This window comes from Taudactylus pleione, unplaced genomic scaffold, assembly GCF_031769625.1.
Source record: "Taudactylus pleione unplaced genomic scaffold, aTauple2 ptg000861l, whole genome shotgun sequence".
In the NCBI taxonomy this organism is placed as follows: Eukaryota; Metazoa; Chordata; class Amphibia; order Anura; family Myobatrachidae; genus Taudactylus; species Taudactylus pleione.
Window position 1 is genome coordinate 355,981 of NW_028285263.1, and position 20,506 is coordinate 376,486.

The following is a 20,506-nucleotide window of genomic DNA, read 5'->3' on the forward strand; positions in this document are numbered from 1 at the left end:
TGATTTAAAAAGTAGCTTAACTGTTGTAGACATGGAGAGGGGGAGGGGGAAGGGGAGAGGGAGAGAGAAAAACAAAACAAAAAAACCTGGACCTTGCTCATGCCTTTGCTCTGCTAAACCTGGGAGATTTGGATATGATGTGGCAAAAAGCATGTGGAATTCTGCACACCCCGAGTCAGGCTTTAGATGGGGTTAAACAAACACAAAAACACAGAGACAAATATATTTCCACAAGATTCAGAAATGTATACTAATTCATGTCAACTTTGTTATTAAATATTATTGATTACAGGTGGGTGTTTTTTATTTAAACTTATGATTTACTAACAAATACTTCATAATTTTTTTATTTTTTTTAAATTTATATTTCAGTTGAAGAAAGAGGAGCCAGTGCAGAACTTGCTAAGGAGGGAGCTTACGCTCATTGGCACAGATGTGCCGCAAATCCTGGAGGCCATTACCTGCATTCAAAATGCACTTTAAATAAATAAAAAAAGTGTTGTGTTTTTATTATATGTTAAGATATTCAATTAGTTAAATAGTAATAAAGTGTCTCTCTCTCTCTCATATATATATTTTCATTTTAATAGATAGAATATATAATTGAACATACAAAGTTGGGTAAAGATAAATCTGTGCGTTGCAAGCAATCGCTCGTTTTGCATTTACTCGCTCGAAGCAGCTGCGAGCAATCGCGCCTTAGCAAACGGCTCTGAATCGGGTCCCAAGTCCCAGCATGGCCTCCGGGCGCCCTGTACACAGAGAGCTGGTGGTATAGAGTCTCTACAGCATATACTGTGGGCAAAGCAAAGGCCTGTAAGGAAGGGTGAGGGAGGCTGCACTGCTTTATAACTTATAATTACACAGGTGCCGGATGTTTGTCATTTTTCTAGTATTCCCGAAAACATGGCAGAATCAGATTGACTGAAGCCGGGTACACACTAGACTATAAAATGGACAATTTGAAGTTTTTAGATTAATTGGAACAACAAATCCTCCACATCGTTTAGTGTGTACTCACTATTGCGCACTGCCGCATGTTGTCAGGGAAGTCACGCGATGAGGCGTGCAGCACACCCCATCACACGATATCGCATGCGGTGCATATTAATGAAGGATGGAAGGAGTGATCATTCCATCTTTCATTAAATCATCTAGCGTGTCCCAGTACATGGTCCAGGGTGAAGAGTAATTTCCCCGACCATCGGCAAGATTGCCAATGGTCGGGGAAATGTGTACCTGGCGGCTCAACAACCATCCATGAACCAGTTTTTAAAGTAGATTGTTGTGCAAACTATATTTATAGGCCCATTACAGCAGGCCACCTTATAGGCCCATTACAGCAGGCCACCTTATAGGCCCATTACAGCAGGCCATCTTAGCGCAGTACAGTTACTCTTTAGACACGGGGTCACGCCACACTGTAGCCACTTGCTATTATATAAAGATGCTGTACCGGCTGTAAAACAGCAGAGGGTATGTAATAACGTCTCCTGGATGAGGACTACGGGAGGGGTATACAGTATAGAGATTGTTTCCAGCTGCCACTAATGAGGGCGTCCACCTCTCGTAGCACGTTGAGTCTTTGGATTATGATTGACCATACACTACAATAGGAAATAATAACACTATAGAGAGGCACGAGGCACCGTGCCTGCCTCACTTTCTATAGTCCAAACATTCTGGTGACACAAGGTAGTAATAAAATATGGAAAATGAAGTCGGGGAACAGGAAAGTGTGAGACGGTGCAGAAGCTCTGGATTGTACACGGCCATCGTGACGTCATACATTACACACCCCGGATATCAGGGTATCACTGGGGAAATGACAGGTAGTGCAGAGGCTCTGGATTGTACACTGCAGTCGTGACGTTATACATTACACACACCGGATATCAGGGTATCACTGGGGAAATGACAGGTAGTGCAGAGGCTCTGGATTGTACACTGCAGTCGTGACGTTATACATTACACACACCGGATATCAGGGTATCACTGGGGAAAGGACAGGTAGTGCAGAGGCTCTGGATTGTACACAGCCGTCGTGACGTTATACATTACACACACCGGATATCAGGGTATCACTGGGGAAATGACAGGTAGTGCAGAGGCTCTGGATTGTACACTGCAGTCGTGACGTTATACATTACACACACCGGATATCAGGGTATCACTGGGGAAAGGACAGGTAGTGCAGAGGCTCTGGATTGTACACTGCAGTTAGGTCTATATACGTTACACATCATGGATAGTAGATAATTGGGGAAATGACAGATAGTACAGAGGCTCTACCTGCTTGAGATGACAATTTGGGACATGAGATCCTGCAGCTGCTCTGTACATTGTGTGTAATGTGTACGAAATATATATATATATAATCTATTTCACAGTAGAACCATGTGCTGACAACAGGACACAGATGGCGGCACATTCTCACTGATAACAGCACTGCAGGAACCAGACCACTCTCCCCTCAGCGTCTGTGCGCACGATCGCGCGCTGGGGGGGGGGGGGGTCATTCCCTAACACAATGACCACTAGGCAGCAATCACACACCAGCCGGGGAAGCTAACTGCTGCCTCATTGCTAGAAGTCGCTGCACATTGTGACACTTTGTAAATAGCCCCCTCTCCCTCCTAGATACTGTGCAGCTAAAGCCCAATGATGGATGTAACACTATGTCTTCAACAAAATGGCCACCTTCCCTTGTGTTTAGGTTTAATGCTGTACCAAACGAACATTTAGGGCATAAACACACACAATTTGTTTGTATATTGACCAATGGTAATTCACTTCCTAAATCCAGAGATACCAGCACTGGGTATAGCACAGGATGTATCCATCCACCTAATATGTCTGACATTCATAGTAGGAGACCGGTACTAGGATGCACCAGGTAACATGTCAGAAATCATGAATGAGCCATATAACTGGGTGTATATTAGACATTATGAGAATGTATGTTTCCAGTGCAGCCACACAGGTCAACCAGACAAGATTCACATGTAGCGTGTGACTTTATATTCTCCATGATGAATGTAGCAGCAGCCTTCCCCAGAGCACATCAGCGTCTTCCAGGACACTTTAGCTCATGCATAGTCTCCCTACACCAGGGAACCGTCGTGAAAACTTCAGCTTCAGAGTTTCGACCAATCAATTTGCGTTCAGAAGTACAGATTATATTCATGTGATTGCTGACCCCTCTCTGGGGAGTTGTACACGAAAGGCCAAAGTTTAGGAAGCAGCGACAGATAAAGATTAATTTCCCACAATGCAGTGAGAAGTATGCGGACAGTTCCCCTGACACTGGTGCGCACGTCCTCATTACACATCATTATTATCCTTCACAGGAGAGCTCGGGGCGGAGCGGTAACACGGATGGAGTAACCCAGCCGTCCATCACAATACAGATACAGGAAGAGAGGATACAGAGATTCATCTGATGGGAAATATAAACTTCATACCGGAACACAATAATTATCTCCATAACAAGACAGACAAGCAGTGGCCAAGAATGTACATTGCTATATGCGGCCAACTTCACTACAAGATTTATTCTTTATGCCAGTTAATGTCACACGGGTGTGGACACTGCGCAGTCTCCTCATGGGTGCAGTCCCCCAGCTGTCATGTATCACTGCATCTGACGGAGTACTGGAATAGATAAAGCGGGCATCACTGGGTGGAGGTTATGGGGGGCACTGGGAACGTCTCCTGCTGGCAGTTGTATAATGCAGGATGTACATGGAAGCAGGGTGCAGACACAACACTGGGGTATAGGCAGAGGCTGATATATGGGGATACAGTTACACAGAGCACGGGCTGAAGAGCTCACACCCTGCATATACTCAAGACACAGGCTGAGAACGCTCAGCCAAAGTGCCCCCCTACCAGCACTGAAACGTACGGAGACCCCACCGCTCCCTTGCAATCCCTACAGTTCTCATGGTTATTTCTTAGGTTTACGCCTGAAGAAGAGCTGCGCCATAAGGTGAACGTCCGTCAGTCGAAGCCGTGCCAGTCACTCTGCTCCGAGTCGTACTCCAGCTCTGCGCCGATACACCGCACTCCGTCCAGCAGCATCGGCGTACCATGGTGGCGGTCTGCAAGAGAGGAATAAATATTTATGACAGAACACCTGAGACGGCCACAACGTTCTATACAATTCCTCATCAGCGTCACATTAACGAGCTCATTACAAGGCGATATGCAGAATATTTCTCGGTTTGGTTTACGAATGAGTTGGACATAAAGAAATCTGTACAGCCATACATAAACATATATACATATAATATATGATCTCACTGAAAGTACTGAACAAGTTGTACATCACTGCGCCTTGTCACCATTACCAGCTTGTTCTGGCGATGGACGCTTCTGATAACGGCCAATTAGAGTTCAGCGCCTCAGTCTCTGCTGCAGGAGCTCTGTGTGCTGGGAATTTGCACTACTCAGTATTATAATGCCTTCGTTCAGCTGTCAGTAAAGGGGCAGAGACGGCGCGCTCAGCTCCCGCTACCAGCGCAGGGACGTGATATGGGAGCCGAGGGGCCCATAGTGTGGATTTAGGCGTATACTACCTGCCACACAGAGAGGGCCACTGAGCCTACATCAAAAGTCACTTTATATAAAATATATACATGGAGAAGTCTCCCCACCGTGACAGAGCTGAGGTATTAGACTTTCCATTTACTATGCAGCCAAGTCCAGTCTAAGGCTGGGTACATACAAAGATTTTCTGTCCAACTAGTTGATTGGTTGGAATGAAAATCTGGTATAATATGAAAGCAAATGACATTCAGCAATTTGCTCCCAAACACCGGAAAATGGACAAAATCTGTTTGTTAAATGTTTGATCTGAACAATTTGTTCAAACTTGTCTGACGCCATTTTCATCTGTTTTCTGGCATTTAGGAGCAAATTGCTGATCATCAGTTACTCCCATACGTTACCAGATTCTCATTCCAACCAATCAACTAGTTGGCTAGAAAATCTTTCCGTGTGTATGAGCATTAGAGAGATTCCCCCACAATCCGCACACCCTCGGATATCTTCCGTCCCGAAGTTTGCACATAGACATTTTCTATGGGAGGGAGAGGGAACCATACAATTACTTCCCTTCAGCACCCAATATGGTCCAACACGTACTAACATAAATGAGAGGGAGATCAGCACTACCTGAATAATCACTCCAATGACCAGACACCCCCTCTGCATCGGCCAGGGCAGACCCTCGTGTCACTGCTGCGGAAGGTTTCTCCTGGATTAACTACAGGAATCCAATATAATGGTGTACGCTCAATACACGACGACTGCCAGACACACAACGACCGGCGCTAGGTCAGCATCGCCATAGAACGCTGCTGTATCTATAACACGCAACATAGGAGACGAGGAAAATCCCACACAGCAAAGTGACTGCATCCAGGTCCTACATTAGGGTTCAGGCCAGTAGCGTCACCGTGTGCTTAACGCGATCTGAGGACGCTCTGAAATAACCATGCTAACTTATACTGCCAATAAGCCCCTCTCATTATCCATCTACTCGCTCTCTGCACGTCCCCACATCCCATCTCTATCAGCCCCAGCCAGGCATCCAGGTGAGGACCACATTTACTTTTCCCCCCTCCCCCATGCTATTGCCATCATAAAGGTGGACAAAGGCTTGTGTGAGGCATTGGGTGCCTCGCACCGCACAAGGGCCCAGATACTCCGCACAGGGGACGCCTGAGAAAATGACACTTATAATGGTTATCAAGGACACGGGCAGCGCAGTTTTTGTTGAACGACTGGTCTCATAGTGGAAGTATCACAGTATTTAGTGGATCATTCAGTTCTAATGATCATCAGTATAATGTTTCCCTGAATGAAAGATGTGCACACAGGACAGGAAGAGACCGTGACAGGATAAAGTATGTCAATATCCAGAAATGGTTTTCATCCCCTAATAGCTGCAGCATCTACACCCCAAAGCCCCCGCTCCCCCCACCCGCTACCCTGAACAAGCTGTACATACTAGTGTGATGTGACACGAGCGCAGCTAATGGACCCAGCGCCGGTCACATCTAGGAGCATGCCCCACAGAAGGCAGATTCCGCACCAGACCGCGTGACGTGTAATAGGAGAGAAAGGACAGCGGCTCATTATCACAGAAACATCCAGCTATTATAGAAGAGTCACTAAATGAAGGGCTCTCGGTACATAGGATGAAGCTACGATGTCACAAACTCCCTCCCAGGACCTGGTTAGGAAGAGGATGCTGCAGGCACAGTACCACCCGTTATCCTCTATCCAATCTTCCTACACATACAGCACGGTATAGAGATCTCAGAATGGCCGGCAGCGATCTGTACATCTAATCTGTGCTGTGCACCCTTCTCCCAACCAACAGGGTAACGCAAGCACTATGCCATGGCCCCCGTCAGTCCACGGGTGACGTCCCAACAGCCAGCTGTAATGAGCAGCGTAGATGCATCACCAGCAGGGCAACTCCCTCTGGCCAATCACCGGGGTGATATCACCCAAAAGCTGGCTGTCCTTGGCATGGGACGGGGTGAGGAAAGGAGATGGTTGGGGGGGGGGGGGGGGGGGGGGGGGCGCTATTTTTATTAAAGTGAAAAAAAAAACGTATACAACAAATGTACCTGTATGACGAGCTCAGCACATTTTGGATGGGTCTTTCTGCCCCATCTCCCATCACTGATCACATGGTACGAGTGCAATTGATCACATGGGTGCACGAGCCAAACTACACCATTAACTATCACCTAAACATTCCCCAAGGGCCCGGGTAACCCATTCTGGTTTCCATTCACACAATCTCACAGACCTCCGATCATCCGCCGTCACTGAAACACAATAAAGTCAGTATAGAAAGTCTGGAGGGGATGTAGTCAGCATGCCGGTGTGCGGGATGCCAAAGGTCAAAATACCAGCACCGGAATTCCCGGCTCCAGTATCCCAACCGCCGCCATCATGAACGCAAGTATTGAGGGGGAGGGTTTAGGCACTAAGGGGGGAGGGGGGGGAAGGGTTAGGCACTAAGGGGGGAGGGGGGGGAAGGGTTAGGCACTAAGGGGGGAGGGGGGGGAAGGGTTAGGCACTAAGGGGGGAGGGGGGGGAAGGGTTAGGCACTAAGGGGAGGAAGGGTTAGGCACTAAGGGGAGGAAGGGTTAGGCACTAAGGGGAGGAAGGGTTAGGCACTAAGGGGAGGAAGGGTTAGGCACTAAGGGGAGGAAGGGTTAGGCACTAAGGGGAGGAAGGGTTAGGCACTAAGGGGAGGAAGGGTTAGGCACTAAGGGGAGGAAGGGTTAGGCACTAAGGGGAGGAAGGGTTAGGCACTAAGGGGAGGAAGGGTTAGGCACTAAGGGGAGGAAGGGTTAGGCACTAAGGGGAGGAAGGGTTAGGCACTAAGGGGAGGAAGGGTTAGGCACTAGGGGAGGAAGGGTTAGGCACTAGGGGAGGAAGGGTTAGGCACTAGGGGAGGAAGGGTTAGGCACTAGGGGAGGAAGGGTTAGGCACTAGGGGAGGAAGGGTTAGGCACTAGGGGAGGAAGGGTTAGGGGTAAGGGTACTTACCTGGTAGTGTTGGGGGTCCTGACTGTCAGGATGCTGCTGTCTGTATATTGACTGGTGGCATCCCATACCCAGCCCATCCTGGAGAGGATGCAGGTAACTCCATTGGACTCTGCTTTGCCCCTAGGCAGACCGGCCCCACGCTCCCATATACTGGATGAAATAAGCCCTATCCACCCACACAGACATACGTCAATAGGATCTAGGTTTGGGCTTTTTGTGAAATGTCCATATTACTGTCAGTTATGGCTGATTACTTTACATAAATACAAAATGACGAGAGATTAAAGTCTCCCAATTCAGGCTGGATCTGAAGAACGACAGGAAATCCAGCATTACAGCTGTAGCGGGGAAAAGGAAATGTATAATTATACCGCAGGCACTTTATAAAACCTTTTAAGCCAACGCTGAACATTTCCATTTAAAATGCTGAGCTGTTTATGAAATGCTTCCATCTGTAACCAGCGGAGATCGCGTCTCGGTACACCCCCGGAATAACAAAACGGGCTGAGGGTAACAGACACACACTGGGGACGAATACTGGATCCGACTCACAGCTCTGACGAATGTTACAGCACAAAGTGCCACTACCACAAAGGCCTCTAACACTGTACACACAGCTACTGTACATAATAATCATACACCATACCTCCCAACATGACCCTCTCCAGGAGGGACACAATGCTCTGTTCCTGGATTTCACTGGTAATGTTTGATAGCCGTCACCTGTGTTGAACTAGTTCATTGATAAGAAAGGGGGGCGGGGGGGGTGTGTGTGTGTGTGACGCCGTTGGATTAAAAGTTACTCTTTTTTAAAAGACGTTGAGTGCCGCCTATCAGTCTTTGTATTGGAACAGCCTTGTTCCTAGGAGGGCACCAGCGCAAGCATTTGTTATTTACAAGTGAGTGCCGGGACATTGGTGGTTTTTTTATATATATATATATATATATATAATAGATGGAAATGACTATATTGCTTTACTCTGTGCCGGGTGTGGTATAATAGATCTACATGAAAAAGGTCGACAATGACCAGATAGACACCAGAGGCCAAATGTAATAGAGAGAGAGTTCAGCAGTAAACTCTGACTTTTTAAAGTCGCCCAATGTGCAAACTCACCTGTTTTTAGACTACAAAAAAAAAAAAAACCTCATGATTTAAACTCTCATCCAGAGATTTTTTTTTCCCATTTTGAAGATAAAACTGGAGCAATGTGAGAGGCTGCCGCTAAACTCTCACCCTATTACATTTGGCCCCAGATGTTAGACAGAAAAGGTCAACAGGGACAAAAAGTTGACACACTAAAGGTCGACATGGAAGATGGTCCACGGGTACAAATGGTCAACAGTTCGACGTGAGAATGGTCGACATGTTTTTTCTGGTTTGTAACCCTAATCTTCACCCTAACCCTCCCACCTGGTGCCTAACCCTAACCGTCAGGGTAGGTGCCTTCTGGTGCCTAAACCTAACGCTCCGGTAAGTGCCTAACCCTAACAAAACAAAAAAAAATAAAAGTATCGACCTATTGTCTAACATCTGGTGCCTATCTAGACATTGTCGAGCTTTTTCATGTAGATCTATAGTCCAGCATCTAACAACAAGGACATAACAGTGAGTACAAGGCATAAATACAAACAGTGCAGTAAAGCCACAGATACCGCTGTAGAGAGTTGCAGGGGACTCCCTGATCCTCTACCCATCCCATGGGCGAGCAGTGTCAGAGTAGCAGAGGTGGAAAAGCAGACGGACAAGGAGCACTGGTGAGAAGGACAGTGCAGGAATAGGAGCAAGAGGTGAGAGGGCCCTGCCTGGGAGCCTACAAGGGAAGGTGGATGTAAGAGAAGGTTGGGGAGGGTAACTGCTGGAGGGTGAACTAGGAAAGACAGTGTGAGGAGGTAAGAGGTCGGCTGGTAGGCTTTAGTGAACAGGTGTCTCTCCAGGGAAGCTTGGGAGAGAGGAAGAAAGCCAGGGAGGGTGTGCCAGGGAAAGGGGCAGGGGGCGCACCGGGAGAAATTGCGGAGGTGGAGATGGCAGGAAGTGACAAGAGTAGGGGTGAGGAGGAGAGGGCAGGAGGGAGTGTGGACCTAGAAGAGGAGTGACTGAGGGGGGAGAGGCAGCCAGTGACAAGAGTAGGGGTGAGGAGGAGAGGAGAGGGCAGGAGGGAGTGAGGACCTTGAAGAGGAGTGACTGAGGGGGGAGAGGCAGCCAGTGACAAGAGTAGGGGTGAGGAGGAGAGGGCAGGAGGGAGTGTGGACCTAGAAGAGGAGTGACTGAGGGGGGAGAGGTAGCCAGTGAAACAGGCTGAAGGGGGGACGCAGATGCTGTGCAGCGAGAGAAGGGAACGAGGAGAGCAGCAGCGGTAAGGATACATTAGCAAGATGAGAGGCAGCGTAGAGGGAGGACAGACAGGAGAAGGTTATAAATGTCAAGATGAGGTCTCCACTGCATCTGGGGTGAGGAAAGGATGAATCCTGGAGATGCCGCGGAAGATAAACAGAACCTCCCCCGGACTGTGGGACCAATGACAGGAGAGCTCCAGACGTTACGCTACACAGATATATAATCCCTTACCCAGAACTCGCGCCTGCACCATCACCTTGATGAAAGTCTTGTCATTCGCCTCACTGGCCAGGATCATCTCTTCCTTTAGCACGCCTTCCTTATGTGCCGTGTACTCGCAGGTGATGCCATGTCCTGCAGAGAGAGAACACGCAAGCATATAAACATCTAACCTTACATGTGATCACTCATACACAGGCGAGAGGATCTGTCTGTGGGTCACCTGGTTACATAGCTGGATAACGCAGCGGCTGTCTCATAATGATACCCAATAACTACACAGGGCGCACACCCTCCCTCAGTCCCCCACAGAGGGTCTGAATAAAAAGCTGCCCCCTCCCTACAGGTTCTCCATCCTGCTCTCCCCATTCTGTAATTAACTTGTCTCCCCGCGACCTCTATATACGGGACGTGATATAGGGGACAGCTGCTCCTCTGCCCGCCACCTCTATATATGGGACGTGATATAGGGGACAGCTGCTCCTCTGCCCGCCACCTCTATATACGGGATGTGATATAAGGGACAGCTGCTCCTCTGCCCGCCACCTCTATATACGGGCCGTGATATAGGGGACAGCTGCTCCTCTCCAGACACCTCTATATATGGGCCGTGATATAGGGGACAGCTGCTCCTCCCCGACACCTCTATATACGGGCCGTGATATAGGGGACAGCTGCTCCTCTGCCAGACACCTCTATATACGGGCTGTGATATAGAGGACAGCTACTCCTCTGCCCGACACCTCTATATACGGCTGTGATATAGGGGACAGCGACTCCTCTGCCCGTCACCTCTATATACGGCCGTGATATAGGGGACAGCTGCTCCTCTGCCCGACACCTCTATATATGGGCTGTGATATAGAGGACAGCTACTCCTCTGCCCGACACCTCTATATACAGCTGTGATATAGGGGACAGCGACTCCTCTGCCCGTCACCTCTATATACGGCCGTGATATAGGGGACAGCTGCTCCTCTGCCCGACACCTCTATATATGGGCTGTGATATAGGGGACAGTTGCTCCTCTGCCAGACACCTCTATATACGGCTGTGATATAGGGGACAGCGACTCCTCTGCCCGTCACCTCTATATACGGCCGTGATATAGGGGACAGCTGCACCTCTGCCCGACAACTCTATATATGGGCTGTGATATAGAGGACAGCTACTCCTCTGCCCGACACCTCTATATACAGCTGTGATATAGGGGACAGCGACTCCTCTGCCCGTCACCTCTATATACGGCCGTGATATAGGGGACAGCTGCTCCTCTGCCCGACACCTCTATATATGGGCTGTGATATAGGGGACAGTTGCTCCTCTGCCAGACACCTCTATATACGGGCCAGGATATAGGGGACAGCTGCTCTTCTGCCCGCCACCTCTATATACGGGCTGTGATATAGAGGACAGCTGCTCCTCTGCCAGACACCTCTATATACGGGCTGTGATATAGGGGAAAGCTGCTCCTCTCTCAGACACCTCTATATACGGCTGTGATATAGGGGACAGCTGCTCTTCTGCCCGCCACCTCTATATACGGGCCGTGATATAGGGGACAGCTGCTCCTCTGCCAGACACCTCTATATATGGGCTGTGATATAGGGGACAGTTGCTCCTCTGCCCGCCGCCTCAATATACGGGCCGTGATATAGGGGACAGCTGCTCCTCCCCGACACCTCTATATACGGGCCGTGATATAGGGGACAGCTGCTCCTCTGCCAGACACCTCTATATATGGGCCGTGATATAGGGGACAGTTGCTCCTCTGCCAGACACCTCTATATACGGGCTGTGATATAAGGGACAGCTGCTCCTCTGCCCGTCAATTCTATATAGGGACCGTGATATAGGGGACAGTTGCTCCTCTGCCAGACACCTCTATATACAGGCCGTGATATAGGGGACAGCTGCTCCTCTGCCAGACACCTCAATATATGGGCTGTGGTATAGGGGACAGTTGCTCCTCTGCCAGACACCTCTATATACGGGCCGTGATATAGGGGACAGCTGCTCCTCTGCCCGTCAATTCTATATAGGGGCCGTGCTTTAGGGGACAGCTGCTCCTCTGCCTGCCACCTCTATATACGGACCGTGATATAGGGGACAGCTGCTCCTCCCCGACACCTCTATATATACGGGCCGTGATATAGGGGACAGCTGCTCCTCTGCCTATCAATTCTATATATGGGCTGTGATATAGGGGACAGCTGCTCCCCTGCCCGACACCTCTATATATGTGCTATAGGGGACAGCTGCTCCTGCGCCCGACACCTCTATATATGGGCTGTGATATAGGGGACAGTTGCTCCTCCCCGACACCTCTATATACGGGCCGTGATATAGGGGACAGCTGCTCCTCTGCCCGACACCTCTATATATGGGCTGTGATATAGGGGACAGCTGCTCCTCTGCCCGTCACCTCTATATACGGGCTGTGATATAGGGGACAGCTGCTCCTCTGCCAGACACCTCTATACATGGGCTGTGATATAGGGGACAGTTGCTCCTCTGCCAGACACCTCGATACATGGGCTGTGATATAGGGGATAGCTGCTCCTCTGCAGTCACCTATATATGGGGCCTGACAGAGGTCACGCTGGCATGTTAATAGTTTTATCCTATAACATCACAGCCGTGGCCGCTCCCAGAGTGCTCGGACGCAGATAACATAAGGGGGATGTCAGGTTAGTGGGGGTCTGAAGGCAGGCACAGGAACCACATTAAACTGGAGACCGTCTGTTCTGAAAACCTGGTGCCTGCATGCAGACGTCAGTGGCCATTCCCAGCCTCCAAGCTCTCAGCTCTGCTGCCGAGGAAATGACATTACATTGCTATTTGTAGAAAGCTTTAATTCTCCTAATCAGTTTGCAAATCTTAAACCAATTTTCCCTGGGCCCAGGATAATTTCAGTAATGGGCGATCGTGCCTCAGAGGGCAGGTATCTATTAGTGCGCTCTTACTTATTAAGATAGAACATCTGTATGATTCACTGCTCGTATTACAGAGTAATAGCTGTCTAACACTACGGGAGGCGGAGGCTGTAATCACAGCATTTATATATCCGCTATAACGTTACACAGACTGCAGGGAGAAGGTTCTGTATCTATAGGGAGGGAAAGGCAGCAATTTTATCATATGATCAATATTTATATATCAGTTATATACTCCAATCCCCACCCTCCAGCTACACCATGCTCTGGGGGCATTACATACATCCACACACCCCAACACCACAGACATCCATCCACACACATCCCCCAACACCACAGACATCCATCCACACACACCCCCCAACACCACAGACATCCATCCACACACACCCCCCAACACCACAGACATCCATCCACACACACCCCCCAACACCACAGACATCCATCCACACCCACCCCCCAACACCACAGACAGCCATCCACACCCACCCCCCAACACCACAGACAGCCATCCACACACACCCCCCAACACAGACAGCCATCCACACACACCCCCCAACACCAGACATCCATCCACACCCCCCCCCCAACACCACAGACATACATCCATCCACACACCCCCCAACACCAGACATCCATGCACACCCCCCCCCCCCCCCCCAACACCACAGACATCCGTCCATCCACACACATCCCCCAACACCACAGACATCCGTCCATCCACACACATCCCCCAACACCACAGACATCCATCCACACACATCCCCCAACACCACAGACATCCATCCACACACATCCCCCAACACCACAGACATCCATCCACACACATCCCCCAACACCACAGACATCCATCCACACACATCCCCCAACACCACAGACATCCATCCACACACATCCCCCAACACCACAGACATCCATCCACACACATCCCCCAACACCACAGACATCCATCCACACACATCCCCCAACACCACAGACATCCATCCACACACATCCCCCAACACCACAGACATCCATCCACACACATCCCCCAACACCACAGACATCCATCCACACACATCCCCCAACACCACAGACAGCCATCCACACACCCCCCAACACCACAGACAGCCATCCACACACACCCCCCAACACCACAGCCATCCACACACACACCCCAACACCACAGACAGCCATCCACACACATCCCCCAACACCACAGACAGCCATCCACACACACCCCCCAACACCACAGACAGCCATCCACACACCCCCCAACACCACAGACAGCCATCCACACACCCCCCAACACCACAGACAGCCATCCACACACACCCCCCAACACCACAGACAGCCATCCACACACACCCCCCAACACCACAGACAGCCATCCACACACATCCCCCAACACGACAGACATGCATCCACACCCCCCCACCACCACAGACATGCATCCACACACCCCCACCACAGACATCCATCCACACACATCCCCCAACACCACAGACATCCATCCACACACATCCCCCAACACCACAGACATCCATCCACACACCCCCCCCAACACCACAGACAGCCATCCACACACATCCCCCAACAGACAGCCATCCACACACATCCCCCAACACAGACATCCATCCACACACCCCAACACCACAGACATCCATCCACACACCCCCCAACACCAGACATACATCCACACACACCAACACTCTTACATACCAAACTACTGCCCCTATCCCTCTTCCATACCACACTACTGTCCCTACCTCATTTTATAGACTCACACTGCCGCCCCAATCCCTCTTACATACCACACTACTGCCCCTACCTCATATTACAGACTCACACTGCCTCCAGAATCCCTCTTCCATACCACACTACTGCCCCTACCACTGCACCAATCCCTCTTCCATACCACACTACTGCCCCTACCTCAGCTTACAGACTCACACTGCCACCCCAATCCCTCTTACATACCAAACTACTGCCCCTATCCCTCTTCCATACCACACTACTGCCCCTACCTCATATTACAGACTCACACTGCCGCCCCAATACCTCTTACATATCACACTACTGCCCCTACCTCATATTACAGACTCACACTGCCTCCCCAATCCCTCTTACATACCACACTACTGCCCCTACCTCATATTACACAGACTCACACTGCAGCCCCAATCCCTCTTACATACCACACTACTGCCCCTACCACTGCCCCAATCCCTCTTACATACCACACTACTGCCCCAATCCCTCTTCCATACCACACTACTGCCCCTACCTCATATTACAGACTCACACTGCCGCCCCAATACCTCTTACATAACACACTACTGCCCCTACCTCATTTTACACTGAGACTCACACTGCCACCCCAATCCCTCTTACATACCACACTACTGCCCCTACCACTGCCCCAATCCCTCTTACATACCACACTACTGACCCTACCTCATATTACAGACTCACACTGCCGCCCCAATCACTCTTACATACCACACTACTGCCCCTACCACTGCCCCAATCCCTCTTACATACCACACACACCCCCCAACACCACAGACAGCCATCCACACACACCAACACTCTTACATACCAAACTACTGCCCCTATCCCTCTTCCATACCACACTACTGTCCCTACCTCATTTTATAGACTCACACTGCCGCCCCAATCCCTCTTACATACCACACTACTGCCCCTACCTCATATTACAGACTCACACTGCCTCCAGAATCCCTCTTCCATACCACACTACTGCCCCTACCACTGCACCAATCCCTCTTCCATACCACACTACTGCCCCTACCTCAGCTTACAGACTCACACTGCCACCCCAATCCCTCTTACATACCACACTACTGCCCCTACCACTAAGACTCACACTGGCGCCCCAATCCCTCTTACATACCACACTACTGCCCCTACCTCAGCTTACAGACTCACACTGCCTCCCCAATCCCTCTTATATACCACACTACCGCCCCTACCTCATATTACACAGACTCACACTGCCGCCCCAATCCCTCTTACATACCACACTACTGCCCCTACCACTGCCCCAATCCCTTACATACCACACTGCTGCCCCTACATCATATTAGACTCACCCTGCCGCCCCAATCCCTCTTACATACCACACTACTGCCCCTACCACTGCCCCAATCCCTCTTACATACCACACTACTGCCCCTACCACTGCCCCAATCACTCTTACATACCACACTACTGCCCCTACCTCATATTACAGACTCACACTGCCGCCCCAATCCCTCTTACATACCACACTACTGCCCCTACCACTGCCCCAATCCCTCTTCCATACCACACTACTGCCCCAATCCCTCTTCCATACCACACTACTGCCCCTACCTCATATTACAGACTCACACTGCCGCCCCAATACCTCTTACATATCACACTACTGCCCCTACCTCATATTACAGACTCACACTGCCTCCCCAATCCCTCTTACATACCACACTACTGCCCCTACCTCATATTACACAGACTCACACTGCAGCCCCAATCCCTCTTACATACCACACTACTGCCCCTACCACTGCCCCAATCCCTCTTACATACCACACTACTGCCCCAATCCCTCTTCCATACCACACTACTGCCCCTACCTCATATTACAGACTCACACTGCCGCCCCAATACCTCTTACATAACACACTACTGCCCCTACCTCATTTTACACTGAGACTCACACTGCCACCCCAATCCCTCTTACATACCACACTACTGCCCCTACCACTGCCCCAATCCCTCTTACATACCACACTACTGACCCTACCTCATATTACAGACTCACACTGCCGCCCCAATCACTCTTACATACCACACTACTGCCCCTACCACTGCCCCAATCCCTCTTACATACCACACTACTGCCCCTACCTCATATTACAGACTCACACTGCCGCCCCAATCCCTCTTACATACCACACTACTGCCCCTACCACTGCCCCAATCCCTCTTACATACCACACTACTGCCCCTACCACTGCCCCAATCCCTCTTACATACCACACTACCGCCCCTACCTCATATTACAGACTCACACTGCCACCCCAATCCCTCTTACATAACACACTACTGTCCCTACCTCATATTACAGACTCACACGGCCACCCCAATCCCTCTTACATAACACACTACTGTCCCTACCACTGCCCCAATCCCTCTTACATACCACACTACTGACCCTACCTCATATTACAGACTCACACTGCCTCCCCAATCCCTCTTACATACTACACTACTGCCCCTACCTCATATTACAGACTCACATTGCCACCCCAACCCCTCTTACATACCACACTACTGCCCCTACCTCATATTACAGACTCACACTGCCTCCCCAATCCCTCTTACATACCACACTACTGCCCCTACCTCATATTACAGACTCACACTGCCTCCCCAATCCCTCTTACATACCACACTACTGCCCCTACCTCATATTACACAGACTCACACTGCCTCCCCAATCCCTCTTACATACCACACTACTGCCCCTACCTCAGCTTACAGACTCACACTGCCGCCCCAATCCCTCTTACATACCACACTACTGCCCCTACCTCAGCTTACAGACTCACACTGTGCAGTATACAGACAACATATCACCATGCCTGGGCGGTGTCTGACCGCATCACAACGGCTACCGCTCCGTGCACCATATTTATAAAAAGACTGCAGTCTTGTCATTACAGGGTCAGGTCATAAATAGGTTAAAACGTCACGTTTACAAGAACAAATCCCTAATATAACCAGATATGGGATAGTGACCAGAGGGGAGCTTATAGCTCACCAGGTTCTCGCACTAATATGGCAGCAATAATTAAGCAACCTCCGAGTTATACGCTGGGCATTTGGGAAAAGACAATATACTGTGACAATATACTGTGCACCATTCTCTAATATAAAATGTTTTGCTTCCACTTTATAGCCAAAAACAATGTAATGTAATGTAAACACACAACAGACGGCTAAACCACACAGGGCAAAGGCTGGAGAAGCCTCATCCCCTAATATAGACTGATCCCATCTGCTGCTATATTCTGTATTCCCACCACAGATCACATTTCCCAGCAGGGATTCCTGTTTGTGGAGAATGTCAGAGCCGCCTTATGTATCTCCATAGAGTAACAATGCTGTCATGTAATAACTCGCAGCGCACATTACTCCACTCCCAGTATCCACTATATCACACATTACTCCACTCCAGTCACATGTAATGACTCCCAGCAAACATATCACACATAACTCCACTCCCAGTATACATTATATAACACATTACTCCGTTCACATGTAATGACTCCCAGCACACATTACTCTAGTCACATGTAATGACTCCCAGCATACATTATATCACACATTACTCCAGTCACATGTACTGACTCCCAGCATACATTATATCACACATTACTCCAGTCACATGTAATGACTCCCAGCATACATTATATCACACATTACTCCAGTCACATGTAATGACTCCCAGCATACATTATATCACACATTACTCCCTTCACATGTAATGACTCCCAGCATACATTATATCACACATTACTCCACTCACATGTCATTACTCCCAGCATACATTATATCACACATTACTCCACTCACATGTAATGACTCCCAGCATACATTATATCACACATTACTCCAGTCACATGTAATGACTCCAAGCATACATTATATCACACATTACTCCATTCACATGTAATGACTCCCAGCATACATTATATCACACATTACTCCACTCCCAGCATACATTATATCACACATTACTCCAGTCACATGTAATGACTCCCAGCATACATTATATCACACATTACTCCATTCACATGTAATGACTCCCAGCATACATTATATCACACATTACTCCACACACACACACACACACGTAATGACTCCCAGCATACATTATATCACACAGTACTCCAGTCACATGTAATGACTCCCAGCATACATTATATCACACAGTACTCCATTCACACGTACTGACTCCCAGCACACATTATATCACACAGTACTCCATTCACACGTACTGACTCCCAGCATACATTATATCACACATTACTCCACTCACATGTAATGACTCCCAGCATACATTATATCACACATTACTCCAGTCACATGTAATGACTCCCAGCATACATTATATCACACATTACTCCAGTCACATGTAATGACTCCCAGCATACATTATATCACACATTACTCCAGTCACATGTAATGACTCCCAGCATACATTATATCACACATTACTCCAGTCACATGTAATGACTCCCAGCATACATTATATCACACAGTACTCCATTCACATGTAATGACTCCCAGCATACATTATATCACACAGTACTCCATTCACATGTAATGACTCCCAGCATACATTATATCACACATTACTCCACTCCCAGCATACATTATATCACACATTACTCCACTCACATGTAATGACTCGCAGCATACATTATATCACACATTACTCCACTCACATGTAATGACTCCCAGCATACATTATATCACACAGTACTCCATTCACATGTAATGACTCCCAGCATACATTATATCACACATTACTCCACACACATGTAATGACTCCCAGCATACATTATATCACACATTACTCCACACACATGTAATGACTCCCAGCATACATTATATCACACATTACTCCACACACATGTAATGACTCCCAGCATACATTATATCACACATTACTCCATTCACATGTAATGACTCCCAGCATACATTATATCACACAGTACTCCACACACATGTAATGACTCCCAGCATACACTATATCACACATTACTCCAGTCACATGTAATGACTCCTAGCATACATTATATCACAATTACTCCACTCACATGTAATTACTCCCAGCATACATTTTATCACACATTACTCCATTCACATGTAATGACTCCCAGCATACATTATATCACACAGTACTCCACTCCCAGCATACATTATATCACAATTACTCCAGTCACATGTAATGACTCCCAGCATACATTATATCACACATTACTCCACTCACATGTAATGACTCGCAGCATACATTATATCACACATTACTCCACACACATAGGGCCCAGGTGGGAAATGAACACATGATCCCAGAGTGAACCCCTGAGCCACTTGTCCAGCAATATAGAAGACCCTATTGTACTGATCATCCCACTATAGAGGTCTTATCCCTGGCTTTTACCACCTCGGGGCCTGTTCTTAATGCCCCAAGTACAGCTGCCCCCCACACAACCAGCGGCCCCCCACACAACCAGCGGCCCCATGTTGCCTTCTTCCCTCTCATTTACCAGGAAACAAGTAAATGTTAGGTCGGTGGTAGAATCCTCAACTTGAATGGACAGTAACATTTTTGGAGGACTGGAAGTGGAGGATAGTGGCCCCTGACGTAAATAATTATATAT

The 20,506-nt window shown here is 48.8% G+C and overlaps 1 protein-coding gene across 2 annotated transcripts in view; it reads right to left on the minus strand.

Moving 5' to 3' along the window:
• Positions 1-2,249: 2,249 nt before the first annotated feature.
• ADISSP (adipose secreted signaling protein) overlaps positions 2,250-20,506 on the minus strand; it is a 69,622-nt gene continuing 51,365 nt past the window's right edge. For both annotated transcript variants that reach the window (XM_088458854.1, XM_088458855.1), the window contains 2 exons: positions 10,147-10,269; positions 2,250-4,103 (listed from right to left, as the gene is read on the minus strand). In XM_088458854.1, the coding sequence (XP_088314980.1) occupies positions 4,003-4,103; positions 10,147-10,269 (224 nt within the window). In that variant the 3' untranslated portion in view covers positions 2,250-4,002. The remainder of the gene's footprint in view (positions 4,104-10,146; positions 10,270-20,506) is intronic.